Below are 22,880 nucleotides of genomic sequence, written 5' to 3' on the forward strand. Positions count from 1 at the left end.
CCTCACTTCTTTTGAAGTCTAAAAGAGATCTAACAACTTTTTCAATCCTGTTTTTCTTTTGGGTAAATAAATTATAACCAATTTGCCCAAGAAATGAAGACTCCTAGGAAAGACAATGTCAATTTGTTTCCACTGTCATCTTTCCTATAGCAATAGTAACAGCTACCATCACTGGAATTTATAAAGGGTCTCCCAAAAGTTTTAGTGCATTAATATAATGCAAATGCACTGAGAGTTTTGGGACACCCACTAGTGATCTGAGGTTTCCAAAGTGTTTTATGAATCTCAGGCCAGCCTCACAAACAGCCCTGTGGAGTCAGTACAACACCTTTTACCATCCCTTCATACTTGAGGAAAAAAGGACTCAGGAACATGTAGTGACTTGACTATGGTCACACAACTGGGAAATGGTGTCAGAGATGAGATTTACACTCAGGTCTTTCTGACTCCCGGTTCAGCATTTCTCTCAGTTGCTCTTTTCTGGCATTTGTGGTGGTCTGTCCACCCTCCATTCTCAGTTTATCCTTGCCTAGAAAAGGGAAAGAAACCTTTTTGATAATTTTACCCAAATAGGTGAAACAAAATTCGTGATTTTTTTTCTTGAACAAAGCAGCTATCTCACCTTACAGCCATATGTCAGGTCCAATTAGTGCCTGGAGACCAAAACACATTCTTTAGTAGAGAGGAGAAAGAGTTGGGACAAAGCCCCACATTCTTCTGAATGGTTACGGACAAATGCTCTTCAGAGCAGCTCACAGGACTGGAAGGGCTTGGCACACACTCATATTTGCCCAAATCCTTCCCTCTAGCGTTAGGCAAAATCACTATTGAGTTTAATTAGGAAAAAAACTTTAAAAAAGATTTTCTGATCGTTGACAGTGTTCTAAGATCACTCTAAAAGGGACTTGGTGTATATACACACACACATATACACATATAGATAGATAGATAGATAGATAGATAGATAGATAGATAGATAGATAGATAGAGATATGAAATGCATATATGTATAATATGAAATACAAAATACTGTTACTGTAATTAGAGGCAATGTGGTATACTGGATAGTCGAACCTCAGATACCACAAGACCAGAGTTCAAGTCCTAACTGATACATTTTAGCTGTGTGATTATAAGAACCTACTGCAACAAGGACCTCTCTAAAACAAAAATTCTGCCAAGTTGGTGTTTTTTTCTTAAATAGTTTCAGTGTTTCAATTCCTTTGTAATCCTTTGCATTATATTTTATGCATTTAAAAAAACTTATTTTGAAGTGAGGCCCATAGGCTTCACCAGACTGCCAAAGGCAAAAAACACCTATTCTGAGGCTATTAATTACAGGTGAGTTGCCGGTGCATCACTGAAGGGAATTTCCACACTGAGAATGCCCTCCAAACCCTGAGACTACCCCTCCTCCCCATCTCATGATGATCTTTGTTCCATAGGAGGAGAGTGACCAGTGAGTGACATACTGATGAACTTAATACTATAAACTCTAGGGGTGGAAACGGGAACCAGAGACCTGGTAACTGGTCCTTAAGAAGAGAAAACACCCGACTGATACAAAGCAGAGGAAAGTGACAGTTTTGGACAGGAGGAATAATGTTAGGTGACATGAGTGACCAGATCTCTTAACCCTTCAAGTATGTGAACCTCCATGAACTTGTTCCAGCTCATCTGCTGGTCTTTAATGAAATGTACAACAGTCCCTCAACATGCCTTTCGGTAGCTGTAGTTTGATCACTTTGGACCTAGGCTGTAAGATGGCAAAAGTCAGAAACTGTGACTTCCCCAATTTCCATTTACATATAAACCACCTACTGCTTTGTGGATAAGCCCCAGTCAGACTGGTTCAGTGACACTTTTGGGGGAGAAATGTCAAGAATTCATACTTCTGCTTAATCACTGAGATAGTCACAAATCATAGATCTAGAAGGAGCTTCAGGATTCAGCTAATCCACTCTCCTCTTTTTACACACAAGGAAGCTTGAGACCCAGGGAGATGAAGGTAGGATTTGAACCAGGTCTTCTGACTTCAGGTCAGATCTTACTGCTTCCCAGACAAATTCTTGAAGCTCCAAACAATAAGGAAATAACAAGGGTAACTTACATTTATAAAACACTTGCAGGTTTGCAAAACAATATCCCTGTAACAACCCTGTGAGGAAGTCAGGGCAAGTAATTATTATCCCTATTTAACAGGTAAGGAAGCTGAGACTCTGAGAGGTTGGAATTTGAAGTTGGATCTTAGATATTAACTTGGTATTATAAGGTTAGTTTCTAGAGATTTTTAAGGAAGTAGAACAAATTATGGAAAGCTTTCCAATTTCATATTCATCCTCAGTGTTAAACCAGAGTTCAGCATCTGGTTTGTCATATCTGGTAGCATGTCCCATGATATGGTAACATAAAGTGTGTCCTCTGTTTTTTTCCCTAGATTAAGTTTTATTGATATAGTTTTTTACCTCACAGTCGCTTTCAGAAATACTCCCTTTTCTCCTCCTACTTCCTCTCCCCCCAGGGCATCCTCTTTTAGGAATGCCATCATTGTGCCCTCCTCAGAAAGGATCCTGAGGCCCATATGGGCACAAAACAGGGCTCTGTACTTTTAAACAGATGGTATATGAGGCAAGTCCTGCAGGAGGTTTCAGTTTATGACATCACTGCCAGCCAGCTAGAAAATCATCAGAATAGTGCATAGTCATCGGAAAAGTACATAAATTAAAAATGGATAATCACCCAAACAGCTCCATTTCTGCTTTGTGAAGTGGGCATCATTGCTGATAACCATACCGTAGTATCTCCAGAGTTGCTGGTTTCCCAGTCCCACTCAGCCGCCTTGAGGCTGCCATGCTGTTGTGTGGTTAGTAACTGCATTTGAGCAAGCCAAGTGGAAGGATGAGAAACTCTTAGAGCTGCCTCTATTTTTTTCAAAATGGGTACTCTCTGGCCCTTTCTGCAGTTCTTTCATCTGCGTCAGACACACCCTCAGACCTGGCAGGATCTGGGCAATTATGCTCTCTAGAATTGTATACATTAAGATGATTGGAATTAAAAGAGCCTTAGTTTGTCAGATTAAATAAAGCTGCCAGACTGAAAGATAGGTCATCACTGGTGTGTAATTCCTGAGGTTTCACTCATGAAATCAAAATCATGTTTATGATTAGGACCTGGGGCATTAAGTTGTGTGTGTTAGAGGGTGTATGTTTCAAGGGAGGACTTGAACCCAGCACTTCCTGGCTCCACTATTTCATGTTCTTCCTCTCCCTTTCTCTTCCTCTCTTTCTGTCTCTCTTCTCTCCCTTTCCCTATGCCTCCTTTTCTCTCTCCCTCTCCCTTTCCCTTCTTATCCCCTCTTTCCTACTTCCCCTCCCTTTCCTTCTCTCTCCCCCTCATTCTTTTCCCCTCTTTTTCCCACTCCTTCTTTAATATTATTTTGAATCATGCTCTAATTCAAGGCCAGCTAGAGAAAAGGCAGCCGCTACCCTTTAATGAAAACTGATGAAAGATGAAAATTCACCTGACTGCAAGACTAATGTGTAATAATGAAAATTGTGTCAATTCAAAACACTTATTGACATGTCTATAATCACTCATAATTTTACAAAGTCAGAGGCTTCTGCGTAGTGTGTCAGTGGGAAGCAAAGAATGGACCATGGGGCTGGAGATGCTAAGGGTGTCAAAAGGTTTCCAATTTCTTAGACCTTTCATCACCTGGTGGGGAGGAAGGAAGTAGAACCAGTACCTCTTGGCTTCTGTTCTTTCCTGTCCCTGTGTGCACCTGGCTGCTGTCTCTCTTTAAATTTACTGCTAGGGAATTGGTTCTCAGATCAGCTGCTTCTTTATTCCCTGTGTGCATACCAGAATTCCTTTATCATACTGAATTAATGAATAAAGCATCTACTAACTGCTTATTACATGAAAAAACTGAGCATACATATAGAAAAGGAAGACAATCTCTGTTCACATTCTACTGAGGGGAGAATCTTGGTGAAAGGAGGAAGGGTAAGCCCAATGGCCAAGGAGCTCAAGATTCTGGCCTTCAAAGATCAGTTGAAGGAACTGGGGATGTTTAGCTTCAAGAGAAGAAAACTTAGGAGGAGTATAATTGAAGGAAAGGCTGTCAAGTTTATTTGACTTTGGTCCCAGAGGAAACAACCAATTGTGAAAGGCAAGTTTGGTCAAGAAAAAAAGCTTCCCAAAGTGGAAAGAGGTGCCTTGGGAGGTAGTAAACTCCCCATCACTGAAAGTCTATCAAAGGCAGAGTGATCACCTGTCAGCTTTGTTGTCAAGGAGATTTTTGTGTAGGTATGGGTTGGACTAAATGACCTTTGAAGTCACTTTCAACACTAAGATTCTATGATTCTTTGATACAATTAAGAAAGAACCTTAGTGAGTAAACTGAGGGGATTAAGATCACTGGTTGTGGGAATTGAGTGAACCACACTGATTCTGTCTTGTGACTGATTCAGTTCTGGATCTAGCTCAGTTCTATTCAATTATGGATCTAGTTCAATTTCTGTCTTTGAAAAAACTTAAGTCAATCATGGGAATTGTGAGAAAACTTTACTGCATTGTTTGAACCTAGCTCTGGGTGGCTGGAAAGCTGGACCACCTCAACCTGCTGCTTAGATACCCTTAACCAAAGACCAAGGTTATGTTGACCAGAAACCCAGTCAGATCTGAAGACTAATGCAAGATATTTTCTCAGAGCTGTACATCTCAAGCAACCCATAGGTCTTATCTCAAGACTGACCCCTTACTCGTTAATTAGTTGTTCCCTTGTTCTTTCCATGGTTCAGAGAGAGTTCAGGGGAAGGGGATACCTCTTTTTCGGAATTTAGGGGAATTGCACCTGCTCACTCTCCCTTTCCTAATTTAATCTTTCATTCAGTTAAAAACCTGATGACCCAATGTATTGTTTCTTTTTAATTAATTGACTGTATTTGATTAGTTGTGCTTAATGTATAAAAATCTGTCTGCCTCTATTCAGGATGCAACCCTAAGTTGAGGAAGGGGCTTGGTCCCAATTTGTTATTCCATTGGTAGGCATTGCTTAATAAATCAATATGTTCAGAAGCTCAAATGTTTTTTTCCTTAATCATTTCATCTTTCACCCACCACATTAGGAGGGTCTTTGGAGTCCTTGTTCTATACTGTATTTTACATTTTAACACAAATTATTTTTTTAATTTATTGATATTTTCTGTTTTTTTATCACTTTCATTTCAAATCATATCCCATGTCCTTTTCTCCCTCTACTACCTTACCCTGCCCAGCAAATTATCTTGTGTAAGAAAGAATAAAAGGTGGAGGAAGCGGGCAGGAAGTTCAAAGTCCTGTACCTGTAATCTCCTATCTCTTCAAAGGAAGAGAGGGAGGAGGTGCATTCCCTCATCTCTTCTTGAGGGCCAGGCTTGGGCATTATAATTACAGTGTTCAGCATCTGCTTTTTTCTCTTTTTTTAGTTCTTTCCATGTTTATGGTAGTCATTATGTATATTGTTTGCGTGATTCTATTCATTTCATCCTCCACCAGTCCATGTATCTTTCTAAGCTTCTGTGTTTATCATTTCTTTTGTCATTGTAATATTCCTTTACATTTGTACATTACATTCCAAAATTGATGGTCATCTACTTTGTTTCCAGTTGTATGCCACTTAAAAAAAAGTATAGTAACTGATTTTTTAATATTTTGCCTCAGATGTCCTAAGTGCAACACTTCAGTCCATTAGATTTGTTGTTGTTCAGTCATTTCAATAATGTCTAACTCTTGATGACCTCATTTGGGACTTGCTTGCCAAAGATACTGGAGTGGGTTTGCCATTTCCCTCTCCAGCTCATATTACAGATGAAGAAACTGAGACAAATAGGGTGAAGTGACTTGCCCAGTTACACAGTTAGTAAGTGTCTAAGACCATATTTGAACTCGAGAAGATGAGTCTTCCTAACTCCCGACTGGGCATTGTATCCATTGATCCACCTAGCCAACTAGATTAGCTGTCTTTTTCACTACTGCCAGCCTCTCTTACTTACCTTGGACATGTGTCTTTGCTTCCTTCAAGGGTTTACTTTGCTTTTTGGTTTGAATACTCCAATTTACTAATTCCCATCCATTGGTCTAAATTGTTAGAATCTGTTTCTGCCCTCAGTCAGTAGATGGATTTAGCTGTTTTAACAGGGATAATATGTTCTGTTTTCTGTATGCACTAGATCCAAAAACACATTGTCTGGATGTCTCTGGTATTTTCAGAGTATTTCTTGATCCATAAATACTGAAGGTCTTTATGGAGATGGGGACACTTATCCCAAGACAGTAGACTCCAAATCCTCATCTCCAGATCTTTATTCCAAATTGAAAACCAGATCCCCAATCAAATATCTAACAGAATCCTTTCAAGCATGGGGAGAACCATGTGGTGATGATGGAGCAGATTGAGTCTGCTGTGTATTTAGGAAGGAAAGTTTCAGGGAAAGAACTGCCCACATACAACCTGCTTGCTCCAACTGTTGCCTTCTTGTCCCCATGGCCAAACTTGCTGCCTGGTTGGTACAAGGGGGAGCAATGTACTATAGCACAATATACTTTCCTTTAAAATCTGTCATATTTCCAATCAGGAAAACGTCTGTCTAGATGAGAATGTGAGAGTTGTTTTTCCGGTTGTACTTTTATAGTTTTGATTTACAAACTTCAGGAGATTTAGAAAACTGAGTTCCAAATTCCCTCCCTTCTTCCACTTACTACCAGTATAACCTTGAGTAAGTCCTGCTTTTCTTCTCAGGACTTCAGTCTCCTCATCTGTAAAATGGAGGCATTAAATGGGTGACCTCTGAGGTCCTCTCCGTCTACCATATAATTCAATAAAACAAGAAAAGCACCAGGGATAGAGTTCACATTCCTTGCTCTTTCTAAGCGAGAGATTAAGAACTAGACTTGCCTTGAGGAAAGAGCCAAAAAACACAGTTGATTTATGTGCCCACACCATGTATCTGGTGATCAGCCTTAACTCATTTATATTTGTTTTATGATTTTGTTCTAACTCTTTCTGGCTGGGCTAGAAATATCAGTAAACTGAGTGAGGTGGGAGGAATGGATTGCCTACAGCATTTGGAATTCTAGCGGGCTTGGTGTTTCTTGGTGAGCCAATAAATCCACAGTAGACAGCACCCCAAAGAGGAAAAAAGCCATCCTGATACCTTTCTTTCTCAGTTTCTCTCTATTTTCCTCCCTGACCTGATTCAAAGAAGACATTTCCTAAAATGCCTTGAATAAGTCTGCCTCTGAATTGATTAATTCCCAATGAAATTAGACACCATTTATGAGTGATCAGAACTTTTCTTAGCATAATAGTTCAATCTATTAATATCCACTCTTTCCTACTTTCCCTTTCAGGTGGGGACCAGGGTTTGCTGAACACCTTCTTTAGCAGTTGGGCAACCACAGATATCAGAAAGCACCTGCCATTTATTTATAACCTAAGCAGCATTTCTATATACTCCTACCTCCCAGCATTTAAAGCGTAAGTAGAAACTAAATTCCAACTTTTGTTCAACTTAGGGATGGTGGGGCCTTCAGGGGAGGGTTAGGATGAGGTTTATGCAAGCTTAGTGAATGTAAGGGGGTGAGGGTGGATCTTTTCAGAAAGGTTTCAGAGACCAGAGTATATCTGGTCCCATGTTAAGCTGCACCCTTGGTGCCAGTATTTGGTCCCTTACTTCGGGAATATCCTAGGTGAGCTTTCTCACAAAGAGATTCTTCCCTGAAAAAAGTGAAGAAAAAGCAAGAATGAAGTGGTGCTTAGTATTACCAGATCTTAAGCAATGTCAGATAGTAGTGATCCTCAACTACTTATAACTAGTTTAAAAAAATAGAAAAGTAAATTAATGGAACAGAATAGTTAAATAAGCAAATATAATAGTCCATTGATCTCTAAGACCTAAAACACAAACTAATGAGGGAAGGACTCACTTTCCTACAAGAAATTCCAGGAAAACTAGAAGGCACCTTCTGCCATATGTCAAAGGAGGGTCCCTACAGATGAAGAGGTGACTGAATCTTCAGCAGTCCTAGCTTTGGTTCCATAAGTTGATTCCTCACCTAGCTTTAGTTTCCACATTTGTAAAATGGGAATAGTATAGCACCGCCCTCACAGAGTTATTGTGAAGATCAAGAGATAACATCTGTAAAGCACTCTGTAAACCTTAAAGGACTATATAAATTCTAAATGATGGCAATTTTTATTATCATTAATCTCTAGGAATATAAACCCCATCACTGGTACCTCAGACTTTGCTGTACTTGTTGAACCAATGGGGTAAACTCTGATATTTCTGTCTGGAATGTAAGCCCCCCATAATCCTTGTCCATGCTTATATAACACCCCAAGATATATGTCCTTCTAGTAGAATTACCCCTTAAATACAGCAGGCAATGGCATATAGTAACTTCTCTCTTTTTTGTTTTTAATTGAATCCAGTATCTCAGGTTGATGCTTTCACTAAGAAGGGCTTGCTTTGGCAGCAGCACATAGGCTTCCATTGAGCAAAGGAATGAGTTTCTCTTGCATACCTTCTCCGAGGCTATAGATCTAAGTGTTACATCACAATGGTTAGCACACTGACTTTTTCAGGGTACAGAATGTGTGAAATATTTCATCCCTCACCCTTCTCATTATGGCTTTTGTCCCTCTGCCTGAGCTTAAACACATCCTTACATCTCTAGTTAGAAGGTTTCATCCTGAAGTCTCTGTCAGTGTGCCCCAGATAAAGATGATGGACTTCTGATCTCTCTTTCCCTGTGGTCTTATGTGTCAAAAGGTATCTAGGCTTCAAAGATGCCTTTGCTCCACTTTTCATCAGCAGTTTAACCCCATACAAGCAACTTCTCTGGGGCTCATTTTCCTCACCCAGAAAATGAGACACTGGACTAAATGACTTGTGTGGTTCTTTCTAGCTCAGAAATCATGATTGTATTTAACTTGTCCTTTCTGCACATAAACAATGACTTATTTTGGTCCGCTAAACAGGAGCAGCCAGTGTAAGGGTCATGTATGCTAGCAGAAACTTGTGTCCCAAATCCCTCCAGCACAGCTGGCTTTTAAAGTATAGACCATCTTTGCTTGGATTTAGTCTTTTCAATCCTGGACCGACTTTATTTCTACATTGTCCTATCCTTATAATATCCCCATGAGTCCAGGCAACCTGGTACCCTATCCTTTTTATCTATGTTTATCTCTGAAGTCCTTTCATATTGATATATAGCCAGTCACTTGATCTTATACATAGCAGAGGATCATACATTTCGAGCCAGGATGATTCTCAGAGACCACCCAGACTTAGCTCAAAAGAGCCCACACTCTGTATTCAGATCCCATCTTGGATGCTTACTACCTGTGAGATATTTTGGGCAGATCAGTTTCATTAACTAGAAGATAAGGGGGTTGGAGTGGATGACTCCTGAGGTCCCCTTCCACTTCAGATCTATGAAGTGATTTGCCTAATGTCACACAAATAATAAGTGGGGAAGCTAGGATTTGAAGGATTTTGGGGGTTTCTCAGCCTCCATTCATTCCACTGTGCCGCATCACCTCTGGGTAATAGAATAGCAAGAAATTTTCTTTTCATGGATAGGTATATATCAGTAGACTTTCTCTGACATCTATGAAAACAAGGAAGATGCTACAAGATACATTGTAAAAATCCCCAGGGCGTTTTGACTCTTGTAACAGGTTTTTTCAGGGGAGAAAAAAAATCATAGTCTGCTGAGTTATTTTCTTCAAAATATCATTTCTTTGTAACCTGGAGAATCCCCTTCCCTTCATGTCCTCCCCTCAGTGCCAGGGCACCTTAGAAAATGGCTTTATAAGTACAACCTGAAGTTTGTTGTACACACAGCCAGAATCAGACATAGACAAGCTAGACAGCAGCGTAAGATGCAAATATGCATGGGGTCACACTGCAAGTCCCCTTACATATTCTTTTATCACCAGGAAATTACATTCTTCATAGCTCCTAGATATTTTTTGATCATTTAGGGTGCATATATTTGAGGAAAGGCTCAAAGTTTCTACTGGCTAGTAACACAAGGGGGAATGAGGGAGTCCTGATTTTCAAACCTTGACTCAGGTGCATAAATGCTAATATCCCAGCTCTCACTGCGCTGTAGGCTGAGAGTGCCTTCTCTCCCTTCTGAGTTTAAGACAGAATTCAGATTGCACAGCCATTTCTCTAGATCTGAAGTTCTTAACTCAGGGGTCCACAAACTCCACCAAACTGTACTTGAATAGATTTCAAAGAGTCAGTGAATTTGGATGAGGAAAAAAAATGACATTTTTATTTTGACTAACTTCTAACTGAAATATAGCATTTCCTTCAATGAATGTTGGCACAAACCACAGTTAGTATTAGACTTCACCAGGCTGTCATTAGGGTCTAAAACAAAAAAATAAGGTTAAAAACTCCTAATCTACTGTTATATTAAATTTAATGTCACTTGATATTTTGGAACATTCTGGCTGTCTCTGCTCAAAACAACCTATATTAAAATAATGCAGTTTCCTCATCCATACAGACCTCAGGCACACTACAAAAAAGAACTTTAAGTTCACATTTGCAAGTGACTCACCCAAACTCACTCCAGCAATTAAAACATCATTTTATTTGAAATTAAAACACTACACCTAATTCTACTAGTCATTAAAAAAATCAAATTATCACTGGTTTGCCATAACATAAAATCACTGTTAACAATTAAAATGATTATATATTACTATATGTCTTAGCATTAAAATAAAACTAGGATTTTTTAAAAAAATCAAATTCAGTAAACAAGTAATGAATGTTCATGATTTAAAACAGCCTGAGGAGAGTTCACCTGAGCAACAAAAGTTATTGACTTTTCCTTGATGTCTGGGATTGTTTCATTTTTATCTTTTTTCTCCCAGTGCCTCATATAGTGCCTGGCACATAAGTGCTTAATAAATGTGGTAGTGACCTGTGATTTCATGAGTACAGGTATGGTAGATGAAAGATGAAATGACTGAGAAAACAAAGGTTCGAGCTTCCGAGCATATCAGTTTATAAAGCAGTGCAGGCCAGCTGCCTAAAAAATTGGGCTCACCCCCTATTAGACTTGGCACTGAACCCCAAAAACAGGGGGAGACAGATTTTTATGCATCAAAAACAGTTAGTTAAATAAGACTAATTAGTTAAAACAAAACAATTAACCAGGATACAAAATTAAGTAATCTGATTTCTAACTGGAGGAAAGATTAGAGACTTTCTAAGTTGGGAGGTGGGGAGTAAACTGAAATTAGAAAGGGATGTGTCCCATTAGTGACCACTATAGAGCCAGTTTTCAGATAAGATAAATGGGTTGCTTGAGATGTATAATTGTGAGTAAACCTGCATCAGTCTTTGGATCTGACTGGGTTTCTGATAAGCATAACCTAGGTCCTTAGTAAAGGTTTCTAAGCAGCAGGTAGAGGTGGGCCAGCTTCCCAGCCACTCAGGGCTAGGTTCAAATAATGCAATAAGGTTTTTCTCTCAGTTCTCACAATTTAATAAAGTTTTATCACAAGACAAAAATTGAACTAGACCCATAACTGAATAGAAAGGAAAATAACCTAGCTCCAGAATTGAGTCACAAGATGGAGTTAACGTAGTTGACTCGCTCCCCACTACCACTTACTGTTCTAATGCCCTCTGTTTTCCCTTTTGATTCATGGGAGAAGGGTAGCTCACTCTGTAATTATGGATCACTTATCTATAAAACAAATCTGTAAGGTTTTTCATATATTCATAATCAGAATTACCTAAATCAGGCTACATAACAGACTATGTAGAGTGCTCACAATGGACTAAATTTGGAAAAGGAGGTTTATATATCACCAAGGTAACCAAGAAAACTCAACATAAACATATGTACCATGAAACAAAAGGCCAAAGCAATACAGTGATGAACATCACTAATAAATAACATCTAGTCTCCTTGTATCCTCATAAGCCACTCCCAATATCCATTTAATCATTTCATCGAGTCCCAAATGTCCTCCGTAGTTGGCTAGTCCCTGGATTTCTTCTCTTGGACTTTCTGGAATAGGATTCATTTTCAGGACAGCTATGAAGGGGGGGTGGGGTGGGGTGTCTGCTTCTCTGGTTCCAAATCACCTGTAGAGATTCTTAGCTAATTCTGCTAAAATCTGACAGGCACAAGACTTAACACAATTTAGTACAATCTCTTAAATTTGGTTTTCCAAACAGTGAGCTACCAGTGAAGGAACACACTTTACCCATGCAGATCTGAAATCCTGATTTCCTGCATGGGATCGAGATAGGCATTACTCAAAGCATTCCTTCCATGTGTACAGATCACTGTCTCTCTGTGTCTTTTTATCCTGTTATATTTTCATCTTGCATTTCTTCTATAAATCTTCTTTGGAGAAGATCTGTCCAATGCCTTTGTTGTTTTCTTTAGATCTTTTGTGGGCCACAAATTGGCCAACCAATCCATCAACCTATCCATCGTGTTCCTTCCATCCTCATTCTGCATCCAGTCTACCTTTGTCTGGTCACACAGATCCCCAGTGGTGACCTCTACACTATTTCTTTAATGCAGTCATGGCTGGCAGTCTGCCATAGCCTACTTAGACACACCAGGCATCTTTCTCTTACCTTTTAGGTTAATTTTAATTCTTCCAAATGCACTGTAATTTATGTGGCATCTCCAAGACAGTGCTGATGAAAAAGGTATGAGCCCCATTCTCCAAAAGTTTATATTCTGAAAATTCCAAGTCATTGTTTGCTTTTCACCATGTTGGCTCATCTGAGCCTTGGTCCAATGATAATAATCCAGCCATGCGTTTATGTTGCTAGTGCTTCTAACTTTGCAGAGTTTTTTCACATCCGTTATCCCCTCTTGTATAGAATTTGGCACATATGTTAAAATGCTTATATGACCTGTTTAAAAAATATATATTGCATTCTAGTGGTAGTATAATAGGATTAAAGGATTATGGATCCTATGCTACTAAACCTAAATCCCCTTATTTTACAGATGAGACCAAACATGATTAAATGACTTATCCATGGTCATTTAGCTAATAAGTGTCAGAAGTGTGACTTCAACCCATGTCCATGTATCATGCCCAGAGTGTCCTTAAATTCTATCATATCATTCTTCTTGCCACTCAGCTTTGTTTCTTGACAGGTGAGTAGCAGAATGGCTAGTGTTGGGCTGCAGTCAGAAGACCTGAGGTTGTATCTGGCCTTATACACTTTGCTAGTTGTGTGACCCTGGGCAAGTCATTTAACACCTGTCTGCCTCAGTTTCCTTAACTGGAAAATGAGGATAATAATAGCATCCACCTCCCAGGCTTATTGTAATGATCAAATGATATAATATTTATAAAGCATGGTGCCTGGCACATAGTAAGTACTTAATAAATACTTGCTTCCTGGTTAACCCTTGCTCTTTATTTTTCCCCTGGAACATTGTCATTCAACTCAACACACATTTATGGAGCACCTGTGATGGACCAGATACCATGCTAAAAGTTGGGGATGCCTCAAAGAACTCACGTTGTCCTGGGGGAAAAGTACATGCCCACAGATAAGTAGATACAAGATATATAGAATAAAGACCAAATAATTTGGGATGTAGGAAAAGCATCTGTATCTTTGCAATTCAAGTCACTGGCTTTCCCGTTGTTATCTCCCTGTGGAACTCATGTTCCTATAGCTCTGAGGCCACAGAGAACCTAACAAACCTAGTAGGGTTTCCTTTGTAGGACCATGTAACCATCCTTCAAGGACTGGGTGTTTGAGGAAGATTGAGGAAGTAATGATTGAATTTCTGTCACTTAGGTAGCTCTTCTGACATCCAGGATGTCTGGAGTCCTGATATCTTCTCCTGAACTTTGGCTATCAGGGACTATATAGCTAAGTCAGCCTGACCCCAGGTGCAAGCACGTTCACTCTACTCATGTATACTGGTGGACAAAGAAGGCAAAACTCAGTGGAAATGAGGTGTCCCTAGGACCATCATTGGCTGAATTCCCATGAAAATCCTCTCTCTTGCCTCCAGTTTACCTTATTCATTTCTAGTTCTAACCAGTTCTGGGTTTAAAAACAAGCTCTGATCTTCTCAATTTGTTAACTATGAGGGTCATCCATTAAATTCTATCTGATCTTTGAGTGACTCCAGGTTGCTCAAGGATTACTTGGGACAGCTAAGCTAAGCAGGATTGTAACTGGCTCTCACTCAAGCTCTGTCTTGTGATCTGGACGTCTCTTTGGAGATTCCATTTGGTTTAAAATTAGAACATTTATTTTAAGAAATACATGCAAGCTGAGACAAATGCTTAACACTGAGTCAGAAGGGAACGCTATTGTGATGTCTGCCCAACTTCTCCCCACCCCCTCCTCCTTTGCCCCCCAGATTTTGAGTCTCACAAATCCTTTGATGAGTCAGTCACCTTCCTTACTAACCTTGTTTCTAAACTGAGGTCACTTGAATTTTCTTACCTCTTGACATCAACATTTCTCCTCTTCCTATTGCCTTAGCTGACAGTGAAATGAAGGGCTTTGCTTTAACCTGAGCAATGCAAATTCTTCCAGTGTCTGATTGTGGAGTTAGAATATAAGTTTCTCGAGGGCAAAGATATCACTCCGCCTCTGTTTCACAGGCAGCTGGGTGGCTCAGTGGATAGCGCTCTGGTCCTGGGGTCAGGAAGAACTCAAATTTGGCTTCAGACACTTACTAGCTTCGTGACCCTGGGCAAGTCATTTAACCTCTTCTGCTGTTTCCTCAACTATAAAATGAGGCTAATACTAGCATCTACTTCCCAGGGTCATCCCAGCAATCAAGTGAGATAATATTTAGTAAAGTACATTCTGTGACACATAGTGCTTAACAAATGCTTCCTTCCATGCACACAGTGTGTACTCATAAGTGATACATTGGAATGTTTTGTAGGTTAGTGAGTCTATTGTAAACTAAAAAAAAAAAAAAAAGCTAACACCTTGTTGACTTTACTTATTAGATTTATAGCCTCTGGTTTTTAAGCAAGGAATACATTTTATTGTAATTTTAGCTCTTATGTGTCTTATTCCCTGATCATCTTAAGAATATGGCAGATGAATGGGGGCATCAATATGATGTGAACTGTAGCCTTGGCTAGGCCCACTATATGCCCTGCATCTCCACCCCACTATCACTACCACCACCACCACCACTACTATCACCACCACCACCACCACCACTACTATCACCATCACCATGCATACACTTTTCTTTTTCCTACAAATACCAGGACTTGCCTCATCATCCCTCTTAGGGATAATGACTTCATGACATGAGCCTCTGTTTTCTCATTTGTAAAGCAGGGATTTATAAACTTTCAGCAAGCATTTAGTAATCACCCTCCTTGTGGTAGACACTAGGTATAGAAAGACAAAAACTAAGTAGTCCCTGTCTTCCAGGAGTCTCCAGTCTGTTGGGGTCAAACAATATAAGCATAGGTAAATAAATACAAAATATATGCAAAGGGGGTATATATTTTAAGGGTGGAGGAACCCAAAGGATACTAGAAACTTCATGGGATCTAGATAGGTTTCTTATAGGGAGAGGCACGTGAACTGACCTTTGAAGAAAGCTAGGGATTTTAAGAGACTGAGAGGAAAGGGGGAGCATCCAGGCTTTCTTGAAGTTGGTTAGAAACAACAAAGTTGTTGCGAGGAAGGGACTTTATATGCCTTAGAGCGCTCCTCAGGAAGGTTTATTATTAAGTCATAATTATCAGACACCCTCCCCTTTTCCTGTGGGCACTTACCTCCTCTTAAGGGGCATTCCTGCCAAGAAGAGAGTCAGGGTTTTGATTTTTTCTTGCCCTGATCAGTTTCCTTTGAGGTGATTAGTAAAGTATGAGAAAATAAACAGGCCTTTAAAATAACAAACCAAATTGTTCTTCCTTGGGGGTTTTACACACACACACACACACACACACACACACACACACACACACTCAAATTGCAATGACTAAGACCCACATGGGCACTCATGGTGGGACAGTAGGTGCTAATACGTTCATTGAGCCAAGTAGGATTCATTTTCCTCTCTGAAGAAATAGAAGTTCATCAGTGACCCTTCCAAGAATCCTCATATGACAGCCAGGAAGATCCCGATAAGCAAGATGTAAAATGCTTTAAAATAAGTCAAATGGGTCTCAGGGTTAAGAAATGCAAGATAATTTCAAATGTGGATTACAGAAATACTGATTTTCAGCAGAAATATCTCATAGAGCAAGCTGATGTAACATTTTCTATCCATTCCCTTTGGAACATATCTGTTGAGTTTGAGTTACTGCTGCTACTACTACCATTCCTACTACTACTACCGCCACCACCACTATTATTGCTACTACCAGTACTAGCACTACCACCACCACTACTGCTACTACTGCTGCTACTACCCCAGCAGCAGTAGCAGCAGCAGCACCATTACTTACTAGCTAGCTAGCAAGCATTTATATAGTTTCCAAACCACTTTACAAATGTTATCTCATTTTTTAATCCTTGTAACAAACCCAGGAGGTAGTGCTATTATTATCCCCATTTTACAGTTGAGGAAAGTAAGGCAGATGAAGGCAAATTAACTTGCCCTGAGTCACATAGGTAAGGAAGTGTATGAGGCTGGATGTGAAGTCAGGTGTGCCTGACTTCAGGCCCAGTGCTTAGAACCTATTTCAAATGAGTAGTATGATGAGCTTTGGCCACCATTTCTAGACCAGAAGCCATTTCTTTCTTTCCCTGGTTTTATGTTCCTTTGTCTCAGGCAGGTTTTCCCTGTCAGGAAGAAGCAGCCCTCCGTAGGCAGTGGTAGGAGTTGATGACAGCAGAGGCAGGGGGAGAGGATAGACAACTGAATAGTCAGACAGTTGAGACTCACTGCTTCTCACACCTATCAGGTACAAGACTACCTATACACCTTCACTTTTCTTCCAAAAATCACCTTCAGAATTCCACTTGCTCTAGGATCTGATTACCCCAACCCCATGGTGACCTCACCTTCTGAAAAATAGGACCAGCAGATGACAAACTTGGTATTTTCCCAGTGGTAGAAAAAAGATATCTTCATTGCATCCTGTCCCAAAGCCACTGTCTTTGTTGGTCATCACAGCGGGAACTTCTGTTGCAGTCGAAAAGATAGTAAATACCATTGTTTTACAGTCAGCCCTGGGAATGATGACTTCCAGTGTGTCTGTTCATTTGTCAGGTTTGGGGCAAATGCAAAAGTTGTGCATTTCCTGGGACAAATCAAACCGTGGAACTATACCTACGACCCCAAAACAAAAAGCGTCAGGAGCGACACTTATGACCCCACTGTGATCGACCCCCAATTCCTCACCATGTGGTGGGACATCTTCACCACGAACATTCTGCCTTTACTCCAGCAGTTTGGAGTTGCTAAAGATACCTTCACAGCCTTTAACGCGGTAGGGTTTGTTTTCTCTTTCTTGAGTGGCATAATGCAGCTTCTGAGCTGGTTTGAAGGTGGGAGGAGATATGCAAAGAAAAGGAGCTAATCTAATTAAAGCCATCAACTTAATATCTAAGAATTGAAGCCAAAAATGAATAATCAAATTTACAGTAAGGAGCATCATAGTTGACCTATTTACTTATTGAATCTCTACAGTATTACATGTGAGCTCAAGAACCTGTTGGGTAATGCAGAGGAAATTAAGGGAGTACACCCAGTCTCTGCTTCCAAAGATGCATTCCACTATACTTCCAGTATAACAAGGAAGACAGGAAAAGCATATATAAGATCAAAAAGACAGGAAAAGCGACACACCTGGGAAACGTATTAATATAGACCTTGCTCTGTCTGTATGGCAGGAGATATAGAATGTTTTAACCAAGAGAAGTGAGTACATTTCATCAAATGCAGCTGGGCACAGAATAAGGGCATTGCCATAAGGAGGATTATGAAGCAACTCGGGCCAGCTGGGGTTCACCTGGAAAGCCTTAATAAGAGGTGGAGCATCTCTAGCAGAAAGAAAGGGGAGAGGGACATGTTTTGATGGAAGGAAAATTGAGGCCATCCCTGGTGAGGGCTCATTGAAGCCTTGAAGAGAAATAGGCTGGGGAAGCAGATACAGCTACAAACCAGGGTGGAAAAAATACACAGTAATAATAACCAATAATAACTTTGTGCTGACCAATACTTTATTAAGAGATCTCAAGTGAGGTTCTGCTTTTTAAATGACATGGGCTATATGTCCGAATGATGTGTTCCTAACCCTTTGCATGTTTTAGAAATCACTATCGAAGCATTCTTTGGTTAATAATTTTCCATCTGCATAAGAGGCTAAGATGTTTGCAGTGAGGTGCTGCATGAAAATATGGCATGTGCCCTTGGTATTTTGGTAGCCACAATGTTGCCCAACCATTAGACAATAGTTATCAAAAGGAAATCTACTTAGAGAGAAGATACCACCCTATACTTAGCTCCTCCTCTGACACAGGTAAAGTTAAATTACTTCTAAGATTCCTCCCTTAGGAAATTCAGGATGCAGATGGAGTGAAGTGTGAGATTGGAGGGAAATGTGATCAGCTGATTAGTAATAGATTATCAGGTCATCCATCATCCTTGTCTTCTGATGCTTGCTCTTCTTTTGGCCACTTCCTGTTCCCCACTTACTGTTAGAAACAGTAAGAAACAAGCAAAACGTTTGGCTGCCTTTATGAATGTTTGAAGAAGTGTATGAAGGAGTTTGCAGCTATCCTCTCCAGGCCCCAGTTTTTTAGTCTGTTAAATGGAAAGATTAGACTACCTCTACATTTCCTTGACATTCGTTCAGTGATTATGCACATCTAGAAACAGACTTATTGCCAAATAATTCAGCATGGGTTCAATCTTTTTTTTTTTTTAAATAAAGGTTAGCGTTTAAAGAAGAAACAGTGATGACTGTGTGGTCTTATAGGCCAAAGTTCTTGCCATCCCTACAACCAGGAAAAGTGTTCAGGAAGGGCTTTGATGGCAAATAAAAGTCAGGGATCAGAAGAGACCCAGAACCTCACTAACTCATCTGCCGTTAAATAATTAGTAAGAGATAAGAGAGCATGTGTGAGAGTGAATTCAGGGGGTGCCAGCTGGTCAAGGTCCTTTCTAGTTTCAGCTGTAACAAAAGGGTTCTAGAACACAAATCCCCAAGGATTAAAGGCCAGTTGAGTTGTATAGGCCAAAATGAAATTGGGGGTGGGGAGCAGGGTGGGTTGGTGATTATTACTACAGTGAAATGGTTCTCTTAGGCTATCCTGTTTTTTTCGAGGAAAGAATGGCAACTTTCCTTTTTCTATCTAGTACATTCTCACTTCACAATGAAAGCATTTTAAAATGAATTAAAAGAGAGATGCAGAATCTCCAAACAAGTATGATATAGTAACAAAGAGCCTGGATTAGGAGTTGGGGAACATGGGTCCAAACCCCAGTTCTCCCATCTTCTAACCTTGGGCAAGTGCCCTTTAGTTTTATATTTGTAAATTAGAAGTGAGAGCCTAGCTGACACCTGCTAGAGAGTGGGTTTCATAAAAAATAAACAGGTTTGCTCTATAATTTACACAAAGGATCTCTGGACCCCAAAGCTAGCTAAAGATGGGGAACTTGGATACTTAGAGATGATGCAGGCTAAACTGATAAAAGTTGAGGGGCTTCTCACTCTTCCATGAGTTCAGTAAATGTTGGCTCCCAAACTTGTAGAGCTTCTCCATCTGGGGCACCTCTGTCATCGGTCATGTATTAAAGCTGAATGTGGGGTCCTATAAGCTCTCCCATCTTTCCAAGCCCATGTGGATACAGAGCTTAGAATGAGACATGCTTTCCCTTATCCATCTTACCCTCTCTGATGAACTGTTTGCAGCTTTCGGGTTTGGCCTATACTCTGGCTTTCTCTTGTGGCTTCTGTAGAAAGGTATGCAGACCTTAAACCTAACCCTAATACCTGTGCCTTTCTGATGTTTTCACCGAGAACAGTGTTCATTTTGCTAGGAAAATCATATGACCTTTTAAATGTTGTTTCCTGATTTATTTTTACATTTCCTCTCTGGGTTTTTTTTTTTGGTTCAGTTTTGTTTTGTTTCTTTGCATGACAGTTCATTCCAGCTTCTTTTCCCCTTCCATTTACTGCATTGTTTAGAGACTTTTTTTTTTTTAATAGTGATTGCCAGCTTTCATGGGGGCCTTGACTATGTTTCTTCTTCTAGGAGGAAGTCACTGATGCAATCTCCCATATGTCCGTTGGGGACCTCAGCCCTCCACCCCAACCATTTGTATCCTCAGATGAACGCAAGGAGCGGTGGGAGCAAGGCCAGGCTGATTACATGGGAGCAGATTCCTTTGACAATATCAAGAGGAAATTGGACACTTACCTTCAGTAGAAAATACTTCCATTTTCTCTGTGCAAACATCAGCTACACAGGACTGGTTCCAGATAATTTAGCATCTAGAAGAGTGTTGAGTATGATTGTTACAGTTGCTAGTAGCTTTGACAAAAGCTCTACATTTGAAGGTTTATAGTACTAAAGGTGAAAGCTGGACAAAAGTCAAGAAGTAAAAAGCTCATTTTTCTGGTCAATTAATTGCTGAGTGACATCCTTGCCTGATCATTCAGAGAAAATTTTAGAAATTTTCTATTTAATGCCAATTACCAATAAATCTGATGAGAGGGAATGAAACCATTAAGCTACCAGCCTCAGCTCCTGAAACCTGAGCTCCAATCAGCTCCCTTTTATCTTCATGAAGATAGGTGGAAACGATGCTGTTTGCCTCGCTGTTTTTGCTATAGTAGATAGATTATTTCAGGATTGATCAGAGGCTGCCCTTGTGGTCCCCATTCGTCTTTTATGAAGAAGCAATGTAACACTGAAATTGAGTCACGAATTTATTAACTGCTACCACAAATGGCAACACCCTTTTTATCTCTCTTTAAGAAACTGATTTTTTTTTTTATTACCAGTTTTCTTTGTACAATAAGGTAGCATACTGGAAGGCAATTCTATGTTTGGGGAGTTTGAGTTTTCTGAATGCTTACCTCCAGTGGCACTATGTACAAAAAATAAACACTTAACAGTGAATTTTTGCTTGTCTATCTTGGTTCAGAACTAGTTTCCTTGAAGAAAATTTGCCTGACTTGTACTGAGAATTCTCATAATTTTTTTTTTCATATATTGAGTAGCTTAAAATGGGATCAGTTCTTTTATGGCCACAAGTCCCAAAGTCCATCCACTGTAAGGTACTGAGAGATTGCGATGTCTATCAAAAGTGAGGAGAGGTATCCACATCATTGAAATCCAGCAAAGCTCTTTGGCATACTGTGATGTGATTGTATGTATATGTGCATGTATACATGTGTGTACGTATATGTATACACATATGTGTCTATAATACATATGTATGCATGTATATGTATGTATATGGAAAGAAAGTCATTTTGAAAAGCAAAATAAGTTTGGGAAAGTTCCAGAAGAGATAACTCCTTTGCAAACACCTTGGGGAAAAAAAAACAAAACCAAACAATTTTGATGACTAGAATGTCCTCCGATAGTGTGATAAGACCTGGTAAGTAAATGCAAGATAATAAACTGTGATAATACACCCCATCATCTCAGTTTCTGATTATACTCTGTGTGACATACTCTGAATATTCACAAGATACCAGCTCAACCACTGGGCATCCTGATAATTGGAAGCTCAAATATTCAAACTGTGATCACTTATTTAGCACCAATATATGGAATACAACAGTACTCCACAAAAAAACAAACCTAGGCTGACATTTTGAATTAGCGACCTAGATGATACAACAAAAGTTTGCTCATTAAATTGCCAGATATTTTTAAGTTGGAAATGATGACTAGCCCCTGGCAGAAAAGGATCATGACTGAACATATTTCCCACTGTAAAAAGAGCCACACAGAACACTTAAGGAGCACAATGGCCTTAAAGGATACAGAGGTTCACTTGATCCACAAGCTAAGCATCCCATAAGAATATTAAAGAGCACACAATGCATTTTTATAGAATTTTCTTCATAGATCACTTAATTTAACCCTTACAACAATCTCTGAGTTATGTGATATTATCCTCACTTTATAGGAGAAAAGTGAGGTTGAGAAGTGACTGGCCCAGGGATACACAGGGGTTTTCCTAATACCAGTCCAGTGCTCCACCCATTATACTGCCTGCATCTGTTTAAAAATAAACAAACATGCTATTAAGATCCCCAAATAACTACTTACGTCCTCCTACAATGTCTCCTCAGGGTGAAGATGACCTTTAGTTCCCAAAGATAATGCCAATGAAGCACAAGATCTGGGAATTCTTAATCAATATGAAAAGGCTCCATCTTGAACTGATGACTGGATATGGATCTGTCTCCCAAAAGTCAGACTAAGCTAAATTCATAAAGGTTCTTGGCCAGAGATTGATGAAATTTGACAGGGATAGCGGGGTGAGGTGACAAAGCAACTCAGGAAACTGTCTTCTGAGGTATCAATACTGGGGTCTGTATTAGTGGACAGAGTGCCCATAATGAGTAAATTTCCATGCTTTTGAAAGCATGGAAATAAAATGAGCCTAAAGGAAGAACTAAAGAGGTGGTTTTCTTGAACTTGAGATGAAAACCTAAGGATGCAGGCTTAAAATCCTAAACATACTAAATGACTATAATTCAGTATTTCTGAAGGTTAAATGAACTAGGCTTATCTAATCTAGAGAAGATAACAAAAGAATAGCATGACCTTCAAGTATTTGTAGCATTATAATGTAGGGAGGGAGGATTAGCGGCCAGCCTTAATCTCCCCACTGAGAAGCTGTACAATAAA

The 22,880-nt window shown here is 39.7% G+C and overlaps 1 protein-coding gene across 1 annotated transcript in view; it reads left to right on the top strand.

The window, feature by feature from the left end:
• The window catches only part of GYG1 (glycogenin 1), a 43,148-nt gene extending 22,017 nt beyond the window's left edge, over positions 1-21,131 (top strand). Inside the window, exons 5-7 of the mRNA XM_072618257.1 lie at positions 7,393-7,519; positions 17,272-17,491; positions 20,262-21,131. Of these exons, the coding sequence (XP_072474358.1) occupies positions 7,393-7,519; positions 17,272-17,491; positions 20,262-20,435 (521 nt within the window). The 3' untranslated portion in view covers positions 20,436-21,131. The remainder of the gene's footprint in view (positions 1-7,392; positions 7,520-17,271; positions 17,492-20,261) is intronic.
• The last annotated feature ends 1,749 nt before the right edge of the window (positions 21,132-22,880 follow it).

Source organism: Notamacropus eugenii, chromosome 6 (assembly GCF_028372415.1).
Source record: "Notamacropus eugenii isolate mMacEug1 chromosome 6, mMacEug1.pri_v2, whole genome shotgun sequence".
NCBI lineage: Eukaryota > Metazoa > Chordata > Mammalia > Diprotodontia > Macropodidae > Notamacropus > Notamacropus eugenii.